The following is a 19,433-nucleotide window of genomic DNA, read 5'->3' on the forward strand; positions in this document are numbered from 1 at the left end:
ATGACTGCAAGAGTTGAGCGGGATGTTAAAGGCTAAGGAGTTTGTCTGTTTCTTTCACTGATCATTTACGTGTTAAAGCATGATTTAAACAGATACAGCAAATTCACACGCAATCGCTTTAGCAATAATACAATTAAACAAATGTAATCTTATAGTTCTACTACATTATCAGTAGATTATGTAAATTTAGATTTTGAAATCTTGAAGAAATTCATTGATCTGTTTAGATAAAATAACTGTTGCTGCTCTAGCTACTCTCACAGACTCTGCTGCCGTAAATAATACGATGATATGACCATGCAGTCAATACAGATATTTAATAAACATTAAAAACAAGCAGGGCTGTAACATAACCCATTAAAAAATGCACACCAGGTCTACACCAGACACGAGGGGCATGATCTGACAAAGGACAACAGACCCCAGTGATGGATACACTGGACACGATACCCATCAGTGAACTGATGCTCGTTCTATTTATGACGAAATGTTCTGACACTGTGTTCAGATGATTTGACACTGTAGTGTGATGTCATCAAGTTTAATCACACTTTTAACGCAGTGGGGCACGGATGATAATTCTCGCGTCCAGTGTAGACTGAGATAGTGACTGCTCTATTTACAAATAAGTTATATAAGAAAAAAAAAAAAAAACTAAACCAGCGGCATAACGAGATGGAAATATAGACTAGAAAATATATTTCCACTTGCTCTGTCCTCCGTCCATGACACTGACTCACTGTGAATCTGGCAGTTTTAATCTGAACAGCTCTTAACGCCGAGTGGATGGTTAGATGCATGATGGGCTTGTATAAACAAATAATAATAAAAAATAATAAAATAAAGGTCTTGCCAGCATTAAGGTAAAAACATAAGTTTTTTTTTTTTTTTTATCTCGTCTCAGTTATAAATTTATAACTATATTAAAACTTTTGAAACATGTCTTTGTCATTTGAATATTGATTTTAAAATTGATTTAAATCATAAATCAGATTTCTATTTTTTAGGCCATATGCTATCGCCCAGCACTAAAAGCAAGAAGGCTCCCTTTAAAATCACTTAAGTTGTCAATTAATAAAGTTCTTTTTTACATCGTGTGCATTTTGTTGACTATGATACAACTTGAGTTTAATCGTGAGGACGGTTTAATAATCCATCCATTCTTTAGAGTTTCAAAGATTTAGCTAAATCGTGCAGGTTTAATTTATTCATTTCTTGTTTTAGGCTAATAAGGCATAAATAATGTGAACAAAATTATACAGTGCTTCACCTTTAAACATGCAACAATTTCTTAATCAGTTTACAGACAAATGTCTTTTTCCCAAGAAGTTATGTCAAAATAAAGGACATGTAATGAATAACAAAAATGCATGTTTTATTAAAGGAATTTTAAATATATAAATTAAAATACAGCCATATATTTGAAAATATTGACATTGCATAATAATCCATGTAGCCTACCACCCTAAAATAGGCTACCACTTTTAATGCTCCGATGCAAAGTAATCCACAATTTATTTTGAATAATATAACACAATTCATATAATATAAATACTGCACACCTTTTAAATGTAGCAAATCTAAAATTTGTTTTAATATAATTTAGCTTAGAGAAAATATAAGCACAGACTCAGGCAATGGCTTGACATTTATCCTGCTTGAATTCGTTATAAGAAAAGCACATAACTTCATAAGTACCAAACTTTTACTGTGAATATTACATATTAAATATATTAAATATTTTAAAATATTTCTTTCATTTTCCGTGTCTGAAGCCATCAAATGTAACATTAGCGAGGCAAAACTGACATCTATTTGCGAAAATGTGCTTTGATGTGCTTGTTTGTTAACTTGGTAAAAGCGCCACTCAGCGGTCAAAAGCTGCAAATGCACTTTAAAGATGCCACGGCAGTCCACCTACTGTACAAGTGCCATGACAAGTCTCAGTTAGTCTAGTACAGAATGCATAGCCAAGGCAGGTTTTTTTTTTTTTTTATATGAAAGACAAGAAAAGGAAAAGTGCTACTATTAGTTGGTTGGTTAAGTGCTGGCAAAAAGGATGAGTCTTTAGATGTTTCTTGAAAATGAGTAAAGACTCAGCTGTAAGAATTGAGATTGGGAGGTCATCCAGCTCGGCACAGTCCAGGAAAAGGTCCTTGAGAGTGATTTTGAACAACATTGGGATAGCACCACAAGGCATCATTCACTTGCAGAGCGCAAACTTCTGGAGGGCACATAAGATTTAACCAGTGAGTTTAGGTATGTTGGTGCCGTGCTAGTGGTCATCTTGTAGGCAAGCATTCGTACCTTGAATTTGATGCGAGCGGCTACTGATAGCCAGTGTAACCTGATGAGGAGAGAAGTAACGTGAGCTTTTTCTGGATCAATTGCAGAGGCTTGATAGTACATGCAAGAAGGCCCACCAGGAGAGCATTACAATAGTCCAGTCTGGAGAGAACAAGAGCTTGGACAAGAAGTTGGGTGGCTGGCTCTTATAGGAAGGGTCTAATCTTCCTAATGTTGTATAAGTCAAATCTGCAGACCGGATCATTGTAGCAATGTGGTCTGTGAAGCTTAAATGATGATCCATCACAACTCCTAGGTCTCTGGCTGTCCTGGAAGGAGTTATGGTTGACGAACCCAGCTGTAAAGAGAAGTTGTGATGAAACAATGGGTTAGCTGGAATCACCAGGAGTTCCGTCTTAGTAAGGTTGAGCTGAAGGTCATTCATCCATCTAGAAATGTCACTCAGACAGATTGAAATGCAAGCAGCTGCCGTCGGGTCATCTGGTTGGAATGAGAAGAGTTGGGTGTCATCAGCATAGCAGTGATAAGCAAAGCCATGCTTCTGAATGACAGATCCTAACAACGTCATGTAGATGAAGAAGAGAAGTGGTCCAAGTACTGAGCCTTGAGGAACCCCAGTGGCAAGTTGTTGTGACTTAGAAACATCTGTGATGGGTACCGTAACCCGGTATTAAAATGGCCTCGGGGCTAAATTATGAAAGACCGTAGTATGAGTAAGATCTGACGGTATCGGTTCTGCTTTTAGTACTGGAGAGGAAAAAAATCATGTACTATGTATTTTTGCTTAATTATGTTATCGTGCACATTTTATCTCACCAAACATTTCTAATGTGCGATCATATTAAGACGTTTGTCTGTGAGATTTGCAAGATCTCTCATGCACGCCGCGGAGGCTGTCTGTCAGTCACACACACACCACAACGAGCGCGGCGCACGCACAGACATAACAGTATGAAAACTTCCACTTAATAATAAAGAGTGACAATGGCGAAGAGATTTGTTTAATAATGTTATCGTGCATATTTTATCTTACCAAACATTTCTAATTTGCGATATTAAGACGTTTGTCTGTGAAATCTGCGAGATCTCATGCGCGCCGCGGAGGCTGTCTGTCAGTCACACACACACACAACAAGAACGAGCACGGAGCACACACACGTTACTGTTGTAAAATATGCTATTTATAGCCTTTAACATCGCTGCACAACTTAGCATTTCAGATGTACATTTTCAATTTTTTTTTATAAAAACAACCCAGATCTCAAGAAAATCTCATACCAAGCTTTACTATCGTAATCGTGGGTTTATTATTCGGATATTTCGTGTGTACAGAGGTGTTTCTGTGTTGCTTTTTGCCAGATAACTACCAGGAAGTGTACAGGAAGCATGTGACATGATGTGGTGGTGTCCGGTTATTACACCTCACTACACAAAATTGATTTCAAAATCACAGCCGATTCATTGCCGATTTTGTGTAGATTGTCAGTGAACTACGGTTCTGTGTAGTAAATGCAGCTCTACCTGATCCAGTCTTGCCAAATCCACGGTTGTTTATTTTACCCTCGTGACGCAATTTTTTTTTTCGTGGAAACCCCTGGAAACGCGATTGGACTAGTTTTGAGAAGCAACTCAGCAGCCTATGTTGTGAAAACCTGGCAACTCTGATCCGAACACACGTGTTGGAGATATACTACTAATTACAGGAGCGCCTTTACTGATGAGATGCGCATGAAAATCCCATTCGATTTTTTGCACAGCCCTATCTGTGACTATTAAACATTTTAACTGAAGTGTTTTTCCTTCATTTCCCCCCACTACAGCTGTCAAATGTAACATCAGTGAGGCAAAGCTGATGGCTATTTGCGAAAATATGCTTTGATGCGTTTGTTTGATAACTTGTGGTTAAAATGCCACTCAGCAGTCAAAGGCTGCAAATGCAATTGTTGGCTCTCGTGGCGGTAAAAAGCACACTCTGGTTGGCCACCTACTGTATGGTGGAAAACTTCTAACGTTTGGGTAAAATATAAAAGAGCACAAAAGCAGTCACTGTGACATCCACTGTTTAGAGGAGTACTTACATGAGTTCATTGTTTCGAATGATCTTGACTGCCACCTCCTGGCCAGCCCGGGCAGTGTCCCTAGCTCTGACTACATTACTGAACACACCCTGTCCAGTGTACCCATACACATCATACCGTTTGTCCAGTATCTCACCGATGTTTACACCTAAAAAAAATGATGTTTTGAATTGTTCTTTCTCCTTCTAAAATACGCTGCCTTTAGGAAAGCAGCAAGAGTTTGGAATAAAATAAGACTTACGGTAGTATCCTTCTGCATCAGTCCAGTTGTCCCTGAGATTAGGGTTCTCCTTAGAATCTTTACCAATGCCTGCAGCCCTCAGTCTGGCACTCTGTAATGTGAGCAACAAAGCAGTCAAATCTCTCAAAATAACTAACTGGTTTAAATCTTAAACCTGCAGAAAGGCCTAAGCTTACATCAAAATCTGCAGCAAACATGTCATCTGACTCAGTGAACATGTCAGGTGCAGAGGGCTTCTTTAGGTTGGCCCCTGCGTAAAAGACAAAGAACCAATCAATAGCTTACAAATTGCTGATGTGTCTTTATTGGAAAAATACTATTTAGTTGTAACAAAAATTTCCCCACATTTTCTGAAAACTCAGAGTACAATACCTTCTTTCTCCTGAGCGATGAGGTTGTGCTTGGCCTTGATGTTGGCCTCAAAAGTGTTTACATTCTCCCGCTCATATTCCTTCACATCGGCTGCTACCCGTTCCAGGATGTCATCAGGGGAAGGTGAACGACTGCGGGTACTGCTCTGAGGACTGCTCGGCTCTGATGCCATGGAGCCCATATTACTGTCCTCTTTTACAGCTTTATATTTCTATATCAAAACAAAACAGTTTTATGGATGTATAATCTCATCATCATCTCTAAAAAGGAGGCAAGTTACAGTCTTTCAGAAGATTGTGCTAAATTGTGTTACCTGCACAATGGCAAGCCGCTGTTGTCGTCGTTGCTCAATCAGAGCCTCTTCATCCTCCTCTTCTGCATCAAAGTCCTCTAGCCTAAACATATTCATTAAGGTTTGACATCAGTCAAAAAAATTCAAAAGACTCAATCACTTCTATGACAAGATAAGTGCGTTAAATTATATTTTACCATTAAACACAAAGTCTTACAGTCCCCAAACTTTTGAATGTCAATAAATTTTAAAAAGTCTCTTATGCTGTGTTCACACCAAACGCGAATAGAGCGTCAAATTCGCATCTAACGCGTCTAGTTTGCCGCTTGACCATTTTGAGATCATTCGCTTCATTTGCGAGAGTAATTCGCTTCATTCGTGCGTGGAATTAACTTCACAACAGATGCAAATTCGCATCATGGTGGTGCTTCTGCCAGCTGAGTTCACGCAGCATTTTCAACCGCCATTTTTATTTGGATAATTTAAAAAATATTACTGTTATTGTGTCATGAAATGTAATTCAGGCGAGAATGTAGTTGTTTTAAACTCAAATATGCGGTTTATTTATAATGACAGCGTCTATTTAAAAAATGTGTTTCGCCGATCTCGGAGATGAGCTCCATGCGATCAGCGGGAGCTCCGTCATCATGTATCCGCCGAGAGCAGCCTCAACTCGGCTAGATCTTCTGACATTTGCCGCTGGCTTGGATATCTCTTTAGTGGTTCAAGATAAAATATAATTTGTTTGGGGTAAAATGAAACGTTTCTTATCTTTGGCCTTTATTCAATTTATCTATTAATGTGTTTTATATATATATATATATATAGCTCCTTTTTATTCCTGTCTCTATAGAAATATGAACTTTTGTCATATAGCTCCGGAGCCTCCGGTTGACTGCTCACTGACATCATCAGTCGTTCCTCCTTGTTGAATGAGTGGAGAAGGGTATTCCTGCACAACCGGAGGAATGAGTGACTCGTAGCAGGCTCCTGATTGGTTAACGCGGTGCGAACCGACGCCAAAGTTCACATTTTTCAACTCGGGCGGCAGACGCGAATTCGCATCAAACACTAAATGCACAAAAAACACCATTCGCGATTAACACGCGTTTCGCGCAATGCACTCTATTCGCGCGAACTACACGACCCATTTGCACCACGAGACCTACAGACGCGCGTAAACGCGCCTTTGCATTGATTTGACATTGAAATCATTCACGCCAGACGCTCTATTTGCGTTTGGTGTGAACACAGCATTAGGCTTACCAAGGTATACAATGTAAAAAATTGCTGTAAAAACAAAAAACAAAAAAAAAGGCCAAATTCTGACAGTAACATACTGATTTCCTTTAAAAGTGACATACTGTAGAAAATGCATTTTGGACAATATTCTGCACAATAAGCAAATGCTGTTAATTTACAACCTATTTTCAATACTAATCTTGTGGTCCAGTGTAGTATAATTGTCAGCTATTTTTGTTTAGTCTTATGGTGTGTTCACACAAAAAGCAAATTTAATTATTCACATGAGTAGATTGAAAAGTCAAAGCAAAGAAGTGAATAGAGACAAATGCGTGCCGGGCAACACAAATCACTTCCACACAAATTGAAAAGCCAATCAGCACTAGATGTGGCTGTCCATGTGCAGTTCCCGGATAAGACGGTGAAATTCAGGCTTTCCGCCTTATTTTGGACTACCAAAAAAACAGGTATAAACAAGCAATTGTAGTAATTTACAAAAAACCTGAGTAACGTGATGCGGATATCCGCTTTGCGTTTGGTGTGAACACACCATTGCATTAGTTTGAGTCCTGTGTCAAATGCAACTTTTAGCTTTATTTCATTTAGTCAACTTGTCCTGTTTTAGTCTAGTTTTAGTCATTTTCAGCTTACACACACATATACATACATATATACACACACACACACACACACACACACACACACACACACATATATAAGCTCAATTTTAATTGCAGTGATAGATTGTTGTCATTTAGGACCAATAAGCATAAATCAATAAAATATCGACCCGTACGCATGTTTACCACATCTATTGTACAGATTTATCGCAGGGTATCAATTAGAGGCTAAATAAACACCTAAGACTTTAGATATGCACTCGCCCTTGTCTACATTATGAAAACTTGAGTAAAAAAATAAAAACCCTACTCTCAAATGTTGTTCCTAATAGTAATTCCAATAATTCCAAATTGCATTCTTTTTTTCTTTTAAAACACGGTAAAAATACATTTTTTTTAATAAAAATTTTAAAAATAGTGTACAAAGCGTAAGTACCGTTACAATCAGTAACCACTATCACAAACAATACAGGAGATCCATGACAGAGAACAGACTGGCTAAATGACACTTATAATTAACTGCCTCAAATCAGGGCTCGCAAAATTTAAGAATCCCAGGTACTCTTGAGATTTTGGTAGCCTGTAAATTTAACTTCCGTATTTTTTCGACTAGAAGTCTCATCTGAGTATAAGTCACATCAGTCCAAAAATACGTCATGATGAGAAAAAAAAACAACAACAACATCATAAGTCGCACTGGACTATAAGTCACATTTATTTAGAACCAAGAATCAAGTCTCCAGCCACGAGAGGGGGCTCTATGCTGCTCAGTGTAGGCTACAGGAGCACTGAGCAGCATAGAACGCAATCTTGCGGAAGAATACGTTTTATAACATTCTCTCAGCATTCAACACATCAAGTTGGCTTCAGCCCTCCGACTCACACGTTTTTAAAGGCCAGTTTAAACATTCAAAAGAGTTTGAAGCATTCAAACACAAGATGCGGTCAAGCTGAACTAAGTAACGTTAGCTGGTTACTCGTGCGCCGTGTTCAGTGCCACGAGAGAGCCGCGTCTCACAGACAGCAACACCTAACAGAGCGCTCCTTCAGGACGTTCGCGTCATCCTGCACCTGAACGAACACCGAAATCGGAGTTTAAATCAACCGAACAAAATGCGAAAGCGCTCAATTCAGCACCGCAGTGTTCTGTTGTTCAGGGCACACGCAGGGCCGCACAAAGAGATGCGTCTCAAAGTCTTCTTATTTTGTACCGACAAATACATACAAAATGTCAAAATACCCGTCTTGGAAAGTTTATTCGAAAAAGTCTGTGGTTTTGTCTTAAGTGAAAGTAAAGAGTTGAGAAAGAAATCGGATGTGTATCATTATAGCAAAATACAGTGATCTGTGAAATATTATACCCAGATATTTTTCAAACTGTATACTACCAGTGAAATTGAGATCGAGTGTTGTCTGAAGTTTTGTTTGATTCCATTACATATCTATCAAATATATCATTCTATCAAAGTTATCTGACATTATCAAGAGGAATTTTTTCTGACAAAGTTTAACTGAGTTCTTGTCATATTTTATTACCAATTTCTAAACCATAGTAAATAAACTGATGTCTGACTATGTGTTTTATTTTACAGTGAAGACTATGCAGTGCTATTTTAAATTAGTTTCTGGACACCTACACACTTGAAAAGTAACCATTGGGTAAATAGCACAAATAAATAAATAGAATGAACATACAGTACAAATTAAACAATATCAGACAAGTTTCACTGTACAACCTGCACCAGGGCCCCTCTAACCCCAGCTACGGCCCTGGGTTAAGTTACCAAGATGGAGCAATGCACTGTGTGTACTGTAAGAAATAAAACAAGAAGGAATGTGGTTTAAAAGATGGCAAGTAGAATAAAACGCACATCTGTATGCAATACAGTTTCACTATTGTTCATTATTATCCAGAGCGGCTTACTATAAATAATTTGTGTGACCAAATCATGTTTTGCACCAGTAACTGAAAAGGTTAGTAGCGCACATGCCACCAGTGGAAAAGGTTAGTGTAGTTCCCTTTGGTTCATGCAGACATCCCAAGTCTCCCGGAAGTTCTGGGAGTCTCCCGCATATTGAAAGCGGCTCCCTGAGACCCGCAAATTAGTTAAAATCTCCTGGAATCTAGACCGAGCGAGCAAAAGCGTGCATGCAAAACAGATACTGTGTTTCAAACCGTGTAGCGTGCGCACGGCAGAGAGGGAGAGGGAGCGAGAGACCTTGCGTGTGTGTGCTAATGTGCATGTGTGCGAAGCGCATGTCAGACAGAGAGCATCCAGATTGGCCTGTTTCTGCAAATCAACCACTCAATTGTCAGTGTGGGCGGGCTTTTATCTCGTCTCCTGAACAAAATTAATCAGTTATGTCTATCTAGAAACAGGAGCACCATGGCAGAGGGAGAGTGCCACAAAAAAAAAAAAAAAGTATACAACACATTTTACGGCAGACTACACGAAAGTGTACCCCTGTCTTATAGATGTAAAACAATGACAGTCTTGCTCAAGCATTGACCATGGCGGGTTAAATGATTGCAAAAGGCATGTTGAGGTGAGTTGACAAGTTTAATTTAATCTGCCTATTATTCAGGCTAGTTGCCAAGGCTACATGAAAACAACAAACTCTTTAGACCTGTTTAAAGTTGCAATGGAAAATAAATAAAAGCAGTTAACATAAATTGTATAAGCAGATTATATAAATAGTAAAAGTAATCTACATATTTAAACATAATTAATGAATAATTACTAGAGTTGGGGTACTCGAACTTGGACTCGGACTCGAGTCCGGACTCGAGTCCAATTTTGAATGAACTCGGACTTGTCACGCACTCGGGTGAATTTGTACTCGGACTTGAACATTTTGGACTCGGAAAATATTCCGAGTACAGTCGAGTCCGCGTCACGTGTAACAATAAAACCAGCATAAAATTGAAATGATAAATTAATGAATGTCTCCCCTTCTGTCATTTTACTGCACCACACCGGCAGGCAGAAGTCTCCTGCTTGCAGACGAAACACACGCACCACTCACTGGATATCAGTGTGGATTAGTGATGGAAAGTTCGATTCTTTTCCGCGAACCGGTTCTTTCGGACGGTTTGATTCAATAAACCGGTTGAAAAAAAAACAGTTCACCGGATACATAATCCATTGCGATTTATTTGTTATTAAATGAACTTACGTTTCGTCAGAGTGCCGTTCATTCAAGCCCTCGGTTTACCCGCACTCATTACATTAGCACACAATCAGTTCAGAATCAATCACCAAAAGAATCAGTTCGGTTCAGACGCGCTGTGAGTCATTCGGCTTCATGCTGAATCACGAATGCGCAGTATCATCAGCTCCTCGGTTCTCGAATCGGACGCGTCCGAAAGAAACGGTTTTCGGTTCAGTTTACTGATGATCTGAAAGCTGATACAACCGGTTCTTGACTCGAGAACGCGAATCGCTCAAAACCCAGGTAGGAAAATCTGACAGGGTAGGATAAAATGTCAGGACACCGGCACGTGCTGCAGTTCAGTATCATCAGCTGCTCTACTCGTGTTCATGTTCTGTTTACTACAAACTCAGTTTGTGAATCTGTCATCATTAACTATAAATACAGTACAGATATTTCATAAATCATCCCTTATTCATATTAAACATGTCTTTAGAGTCTTAATTATTGTCTAACTTCCCTGAAAACCCCTTTGGCCCATACATAATCTACAATATACAGATTAGAAACATGTAGCCCCGATCTTAAAAAAAAAAAAAAAAAAAAAACGTACATATATATATGTATAAATATATATATATATTTTTTTTTTTTTTATAGTTTTATCACACTTTCCGATGTTTAACAAAATACTTGAAAAATTACACGCATGCGCAGTATCATCAGTTCATCGGTTCTCAAATCGGACGCCTCTGAAAGAAACGGTTTTCGGTTCAATGTACTGGTGATCCGAAAACCGATGCAACCGAGTACCAAAGACAGCAGCAGCAACCAACAGATGCTGCACAGCTCAGCATTGCAGGATTTGCAAGACCAGAACTGACCAAACAAGCAATGCAACTTTATGATGCAAGTTCTCCAAGACAACAAGAAATTCATAATGCCATCATTAAGGATCTCCTCATTGGCTGCACTTTACCTCTGTCAAATGTGGGGGAGAGGCATTAAATAACTGAAATGTCATCACAATATAGTGTGATACAATAATAAAATAGGTTCATTTGTATTTTCATGCACTTGTAATACAATAAAACCTTTGAAAACTTTTTTGATAGGAAACTAGTTAGGTTGACAAAATAAAAATGTTCAATGGCAATGACTAGATGTAACAGTGGTATTTTTTTTATTACATTTTTATATTGCCATTGGTTTAATGGGTTGAAAGGTTAAAATATTAATAGAATGTAAAAATGTACAATACCAATTTATACTCTTTTTTTAATTTAATTACTTTCTTGACTCGGGCGGACTCGACTCGGACTCGGCCTTTAAGAACTCGGACTTGAGTCCAACTCGGCCCCTTTTGGACTCGGACTCGATGTTTGTGGACTTGGTCTTGACTCGTACTCGACAAAGGTGGACTCGGACCCAACTCTAATAATTACATAGGCCTATAGCTTATAGAAATAATATTTCATGCTATATCTTTTAGGGACCACAACATGTTAGGGAGGCTAAGCGCAGGGAAGACTGCTCCAATATATCTCAGTTCTCCCATTCAGTTCTCCCAGTCTCACTGAGAAGGTGACTACAGCTGAGATGTATTTCCTTCCTTTTGTGGGGGTTTGGGGGGCGATTGTTGCAGTTTGGGATGTCTGTTCATGTCAAATTAATTTTGATAAATAATTCACACCTGACTATAAGTCGCAGGACTAGCCAAACTATGAAAAAAAAAGTCTGACTTAAAGTCCGGAAAATATGGTAGCTGAAATAAAAAACACTTTTTATTCTTCTAAATATAGAAAATCACATACATGCATAGATACACACACACACACATATACATATATATATATATATATACATATATACACACACATATACATATATATACATATATGTATATATGTATGTATATTTATGTATGTATATATATATTAGGGCCGGGACTCGATTAAAAAAATTAATCTAATTAATTAGAGGCTTTGTAATTAATTAATCGAAATTAATCGCATTTTAATCGCAGATAAATATTTGACCTGAGAACAGTGAGAAGTAATTTTTTTCACATGGATTTATAGTATACCATTGAATAATGACTGAATACATAAGCTTAAGCAAAAAAATATTGTTTATTTTTGTTCAACCAAGTCTAGCAGACCAGTGCAATCTTTGCCATGAAGTGTAGCAATAGCATATTTAGAAATAATTTAGAAATAGTACATTTCAGAAATTCAGGAAGCTCATAGGTGCTGGAACCTTCTGTAAAGTGTTTTTTAAGTAAAACACAATACTGTCAATTACATTCAGAACATTGGAAACACTGACTATTAGAAAACATCTCTGTTGCTTCAGAGGCCATAACATACTAAGTCCAACTCTCAATAACCTTGGCCAAAACAATAAAGAGTTCAACATAAACTGTTGCACCAACAAAATAATACATAGTTCAACATAAAGTGTAAAGTCCACGCTAGCTGCTATATGTTTTGTGTTGAGGTGATACTTGAGACTCGATGTGCTGCTGCAGTGATATGCGAACGCTAGTTGGTGCTTCAGTATAATCGGTCCCGCCGAAACTCATCCTGTGAGAAACGTTCCGCGGTGCAAAAATAAGTTATTAAAAATGCGGGAAATTTTTTTCTGTAATTAATTAATCTTAGTTAATGCGTTATTTTTTGTGTAATTAATTAATCTCAATTAACGCGTTAAAGTCCCATCCAGACACACACACACACACATATATATATATATATATATATACATACATATATACATACATATTATATATATACACATAAATATATATATATATATATAAATATATATATATATATATATATATATATATATATATATATATATATATATATATATATTAGTGCTGTCAAAATTAGCGCGTTAACGCATTCGATTAATTTGAAATATTTAACGCGTAAAAAAAAAATAACAATTTGTCCCCTTTTTGTTTTAAAGCTTGATGAAGAGAGAGAGCGCAAGTTGCTGCAGCTGCGAGGAGGACAGTGATGCACGTGTACAGGAGTTATTGACAGTTCGCGGCACTGTGTACAAAAAATACTCCGCTACACAATTATTTTGTTATTTTCGTTTAAGCTTATTAACGTTAGCGTTACAGAAAGGTCTGATTTACGCACTGTTACAACAGTCATTGTTTTTTTTTTTTTTTTTTTACATATACATACATATACACATATATATATATACATATATACATATATATATATATATACACATATACATATATATATACATATATATATATACATATACATATATATATATATATATATATACATATACATATATATATATATATATATATATATATATATATATATATATATACATACATATACATACACACACACATTATATATATATATATATATATATATATATATATATATATATATATATATATATATATATACACACACACACACACACACACACACACACACACTAGGGATGCACCGAAATTTCGGCCACCGAAAATTTTCGGCCGAAAATGGCCTTTTCGGTTTTCGGCCGATAGACTTTTATCACCGAAACAACACGGCCGAAATGTTGTGATGACGAAAACAGAAACCGCGACCTGCACGTGCACCTGCATAGCGCAGACCACGAGCTCCACACGATATTCACTTCACACCAGTGAGAACATTATCTCTCTTCTTACACCTTTATTCGCAGCACTAAAGCGTCTCCTAACAAAGAGATTAAGACGGACCACGAAGTGAAAACAAAGAAAAGTACAGTCTTATAGAGTCTGTTAGCACACGTCTCACTGAGATCTTTTCGGATCCTTCACTTCATCGCGAATGTGCTTGATCCGCGTTATAAAGACCATTACTTGGATGCGGAAATAAGGCAGTGCGCACGAGAAATGATCCAGGCCGCGCTGGATGTGGAGAACCTGCGCTGTATGCGGAGAAGCGCCATGCGCAGGAGAAAAAAAAAAGACTCATTTTTTTCTCATCTAGAAAAAAAAGACTGGTCTCTGCACCAGATGAGGGGAATGCACCCTCGTTGTCTGATATGTTCAGTGGAATTCTGCAAGAAAGTGCCTCAAATAATAATAATACGTTGGCTATTTTGTTCTTAGGCTACTATATATACACACACACACACACACAAACATATATACATACATAATATCAGATTGTAGCCATATTTATGCTAGATTTTCTGATAGATTTCTGCTTTAATTTGATAAAAATGTTCATTTATGCCCTGGCCCTATTTAAATACACTCTCTCAAATATTTCTCAAATGTCAGGCAGATGACAAGCTCAACTGCTCAACAGCTAGATGGTTATCTGTCTGAAGTCCCCATCCCCAGAAGTGATAACAGTCTTGCCAACTGGAGAAGTAATGCACTTTCTAGTCCTACATAGAAAAATTTCAAATGCACTTCACCTAAATGCACTTTGTTTTTATGAGATAACTGTTCATTTTAAAACCTTTCTGCAGGCCAGTAGGCCTGTACATTATTATTAAATATACACGAGTGGGATACATTTTTTTTTTTTAATTTTATTTTATACTGTGCATTGTTGCAATGTGCTTAATAAATATTTGCATCATTTGTAATTATGTATTTTTATGTTTTTTTTTTTTTTTTTTAAATAAGTTATGTAATTGTAATTATCTTTGAAACTTTAATATTAATTTATGCAATTGCAATGTCTTAATTTTAGTAAACTTAGTACACGGTCATAGCAATAAATACAATGGTACTAATAATTGGCATAATTTCTTTCGGTATTTCGGTTTTCGGCCTTGGTTTTCTCTTTTTCGGTTTCGGCCAAGAATTTTCATTTCGGTGCATCCCTAATATATACACACACATACATATATATACATACATATGTATATATATATATATATATTTATTAGGGGTGTCACGATTCTCCAAATCCTCGATTCGATTGCATTTTCGATTCTAAGCTCATGGTTCGATTCGATTCTCGATTTTTACATTTATTCTTTTTAAAGCACAGATTGTCATTTTTCAAACTAGACTTTTATGCAATATAATATCTGACCTTTGTTTGCAATGTACCACACCACATTGTCAAATTTAAAACTTTTAACAACATAATGTAACAATAACTTATATCTTTAGTCAATTGAAAACTTAAAATAAACTGCCATCCAGTTTCTCTTTTGTAAGTGCAGTCTTCTTCACAAAAGATGACATTCAAGTTCACAACAAAACAAACAAAAACAATAAAAAATGACTAAACTAACCTTCAAATATTACGATGTATCTATTTAAAAGATTAAAGATAAAACACTTGTTAAACACTATATATATAAAGATACTATATATATATATATATATATATATATATATATATATATATATATATATATATATATATATATATATATGTATATATGTATGTGTGTGTGTGTGTGTGTGTGTGTGTGTGCATCATTACAGTCTGTAAAATGTGTATCTCTTATTACAAGACTGCAATCACTAGTAATCAGAAGAATTCCAGTTAATCAAGTATCTACAAAAGATCTACTCTATAAACAATGCATTAAATTACATTAAAGACAAAAATTAATTAAACAAGCAAAAGAAATGATTACTCGCATGTATCTGGTCCACTGATGAAGTCATGGGTCAAGTCAAGTGAATTATTAATCATTTTCTAACAGGCGTCGAAAACTGACTTTAGGAAAAGGGGAATAACCAATGACATTTGAGATAACAACAAAAACAGCAAGCCCCGCCACACGACTGACTAAATAAAATTGTTCGCGCGAGCAGAGGTGAGATGATCGAGCGCGAGGATGTGGGGAATGAGCATGCGTGCGCGAGGGCTTGTATTGCGCGAGAGTTTGAAATGATCTCGCGGGCTCCTGTTTCTTCGCATCCGATTCAGTTTTCCTCTCGCGGAAGCCATAGCGCGCGCGCCAGCATCAGTTGTATGCTCGGTTATTTTTGTCACTGATTTGCCGTCATACAACATGGGGGCGTGGCAGCATCGACGATTCCATTTTTTAATTCGAAGTTTGAGACTGTGACTTAATTTCGATCGATTTCGATTTAAAATCGAAATCGTGACACCCCTAATATATATACATACATATACATATATACACACACACATACACACACATATTATATATATATATATATATATATATATATATATATATATATATATATATATATATATATATATATATATATAAGAGCCCGACTGATATTATCGGCTGATATGAGCTTTTAAATCGGCATCGGCAAACATGAGAAACAGAGTCTCATGCTTCACTCATGTTATGAGTGTTGCATAGTTTGCCCACCATAGGGAGCTCTGCAACTCCACAGTTGGAAACAGTGCCAGAAATCCACTATAGAAGAAAGCGATCAGCCAAGCCACGGAGATGTACTGTACTGTTTTGACGGTGATTCTGTCGTTTGTCATGTGAAATGATTTAGTTCATACACCGTGTATAAAAACGGTGTGGTAGTTCTAGCTAAGGGTCCTATCATTATCACTTATATTCACAAATATTCTGTAACATCACTTCCAGCCGCTAATGCATTGCTATATTAGATTAGCCACAAAGCTAATACCATGTTTATCAGTGGAAGAGCGTGAACATTAATAAGAGAACTATAACATTTAGGGCTGTGACGGTGGCAATTTTTTCCTACCGCGGTGGTAAGTCAACCACAACCGCCGGTGTTGCGGTTGTATGTATATGTATATGTATATGTATATATATATATATATATATATATATATATATATATATATATATACGTAAAAATATACTAGCGCAAACACTTGTGTTCATGATCATATTAATAACTGTTTTTACTGTTTTAGAGCGTATGTTCTGGTCAGCTCAAGTTTGTTGCTTGTATTAATTAGATTTTGAAGAGTGAAGATGATCATGGTTTTCCTTTAATATATGCTTTCCGCAAGTTATTTGAATTAGGCTTAGGCTACTTTAAAAAAAAAAAAAGTGGGGACAACAATATCGACCCTGACAAAAATGCCAAAAAAATCCACAAGCAAATAACGCATCTGTACCGAAAGTACATAAGTTAAAATACATTTTATATAAAAATTAAGAAATTACAAAAACAAAGAAATGATGCAAAAACATCCGTACAAATATAAAAATATCAAATAACACAATGTACTGCTTATAACACAACAATAATTAAACTTTAAATATTGAAGATCTTCTCAAACAGTAACAGTGGGCCTAACAAAAGTCTTGCGATAGGCTAAATGCGGCTGCAGCCTTTTGAATGATAAATAATAAAGACGTAATCAGTTACAATATTAATAGTAATGAATAATAAGAAGAACTGATAATAAAACTAGCTACAATAAGTGAGATGCTAAGAGAAAAAAAAGCTTATATACCAACTATTAAAGCAGGTTTAAATCCACCTTGGTTTTATATGATTTTAAATTCTTTGCCAGAAAAACTAGCATGTTGACTTTTTCCGGTTTAAGTGAAGACCTAATTGGGGTTACAATGTTTCCAGCAGTGCTAAATATGCATTCAGAAGGCGTGCTTGTCGCGCAAATGCACAGATATTTTTTTGCAATCGTAGCCAAGAGAGGATATCTGGACGCATTGTTGCGCCACCAAGCAAGTCGATAGTCTCTTCCTGCAAATAGCGCGTCAGCTCCTCACCGGCACGCGCTCTCTTTGGAAGAATTGTGGCCTTCGCTTTTCTTTTGCCGAGTAGCTGTGCGAGATTCATTTTCTTGGCAGCAGGTGCTGCGCTGGTTCCTTCCCCTGCATTCAGTGACTCCTCAGTTTGAGTGTTTTCTGGCTGATCTTCATGCATTATTTCTTCGATGAGTTCTTCTGTAACGTCTTCCTCTTCGAAATTATTCCTGTATCTAGGATCCAACGTAGCTGCTTTTGCTAGCATTTTTTGCCCTTCTAGATCTTTGTATTTGTCCTCCAAGATAGCGATCATCTTTGTATTTAGGTTTTTTGTTAACTCGCTGTTTTCAGGAGAAGGGTCGAGGAGATCACATGTCAGCAGTCTCAGCACAGGTTTAACTGATGATGCAGTAACAATCTTCTCGTTCGATAAGATCTCGGTAAATTCCGCAACTGGTTTAAGTGCTGCGTTTATCGACTCGAGCACTGCAATGTCCTGCCATGTCAGATTCAGGTGTTGGTGCTTTCCGTCATCCAGCGCTCTTTTAATTGCATGGGCTTGCTCCAGTACTCTCTCTATCATTTTTTGTTTGCTTCCCCATCGTGTGGGACAATCCTGCTGGCACGGATGAATAAGAGAATACAAAATTATGATATATTATAGTGCTAGATGTTGTTCCTGTACATTTTCAAACAGACAGCCGACGCTCAACCTTAACTGACAAATTCACTGTTAAATTACGTTGGATAAATGTAGGCTATGTGAATGTGACCCCTTTAAAAATTCCAAAATTGTTTTCAATATTTTTTCAGTGGTTTAGTTTTACATATCATAAAACAAATTAAATAAATATTTATTATAGGCCGACAGGAAACAAAATGTGGCTACTTAGGCCTAGTTATTGACATATTAACAAAACCAAAAGAAAAAAAAAATGTGGCACAAGTCTTTGCTTCCTTTCATTTTTGTGACCATAAAGATTCTGGATCATTTAAATATTTTTTGCATAAACAGTTAAAATATGGACAAAATACACGATGGCTCAAGCGCACACAAATCATATCATATTGCTTTGAGAAATTGACATAACCTGATAATATTAATTAAATTGATTTTATAGCTAGTCATATTTTCAGAGATCTTCTTCCGGCAGGTAAAAAGAAAAAAAGGATTTACCAAGATATGACATAAGTGACTGTTTTGGTTTATAACGTCATTATCACCGGCATTCAGAACAGAGCGATATAAATCCGAAAATATAATATAAAAGTATACTATACAATTATATATAGGCTACAATTATAATATATAAATAATAACTATCGCTACCTAAATTATTTCAACTCACCAGTATCAAACTGTGCGTTGGTAGGTTTAAGGCCTCTTGCTCTTCATGAAGTTTTTTCTTTCTCGACCAGCTGTGGGCGAATGCAGTCACCAAATTTCG

The 19,433-nt window shown here is 36.6% G+C and overlaps 2 protein-coding genes across 2 annotated transcripts in view; both read right to left on the reverse strand.

The window, feature by feature from the left end:
• The window catches only part of LOC113066062 (serine/threonine-protein kinase PRP4 homolog), a 116,903-nt gene that overhangs the window by 40,684 nt on the left and 56,786 nt on the right, over positions 1-19,433 (reverse strand). Inside the window, exons 5-9 of the mRNA XM_026237666.1 lie at positions 5,312-5,393; positions 4,999-5,209; positions 4,803-4,876; positions 4,627-4,717; positions 4,386-4,533 (exon numbers count right to left, since the gene is read on the reverse strand). Coding sequence (XP_026093451.1) covers positions 4,386-4,533; positions 4,627-4,717; positions 4,803-4,876; positions 4,999-5,209; positions 5,312-5,393 — 606 coding nt within the window. The remainder of the gene's footprint in view (positions 1-4,385; positions 4,534-4,626; positions 4,718-4,802; positions 4,877-4,998; positions 5,210-5,311; positions 5,394-19,433) is intronic.
• The window catches only part of LOC113066064 (zinc finger BED domain-containing protein 4-like), a 3,835-nt gene continuing 1,528 nt past the window's right edge, over positions 17,127-19,433 (reverse strand). Inside the window, exons 1-2 of the mRNA XM_026237668.1 lie at positions 19,335-19,433; positions 17,127-18,601 (exon numbers count right to left, since the gene is read on the reverse strand). The exon at positions 19,335-19,433 is cut by the window's right edge and continues 1,528 nt beyond it. Coding sequence (XP_026093453.1) covers positions 17,840-18,601; positions 19,335-19,433 — 861 coding nt within the window. The 3' untranslated portion in view covers positions 17,127-17,839. The remainder of the gene's footprint in view (positions 18,602-19,334) is intronic.

Source organism: Carassius auratus, chromosome 49, assembly GCF_003368295.1.
Source record: "Carassius auratus strain Wakin chromosome 49, ASM336829v1, whole genome shotgun sequence".
NCBI lineage: Eukaryota > Metazoa > Chordata > Actinopteri > Cypriniformes > Cyprinidae > Carassius > Carassius auratus.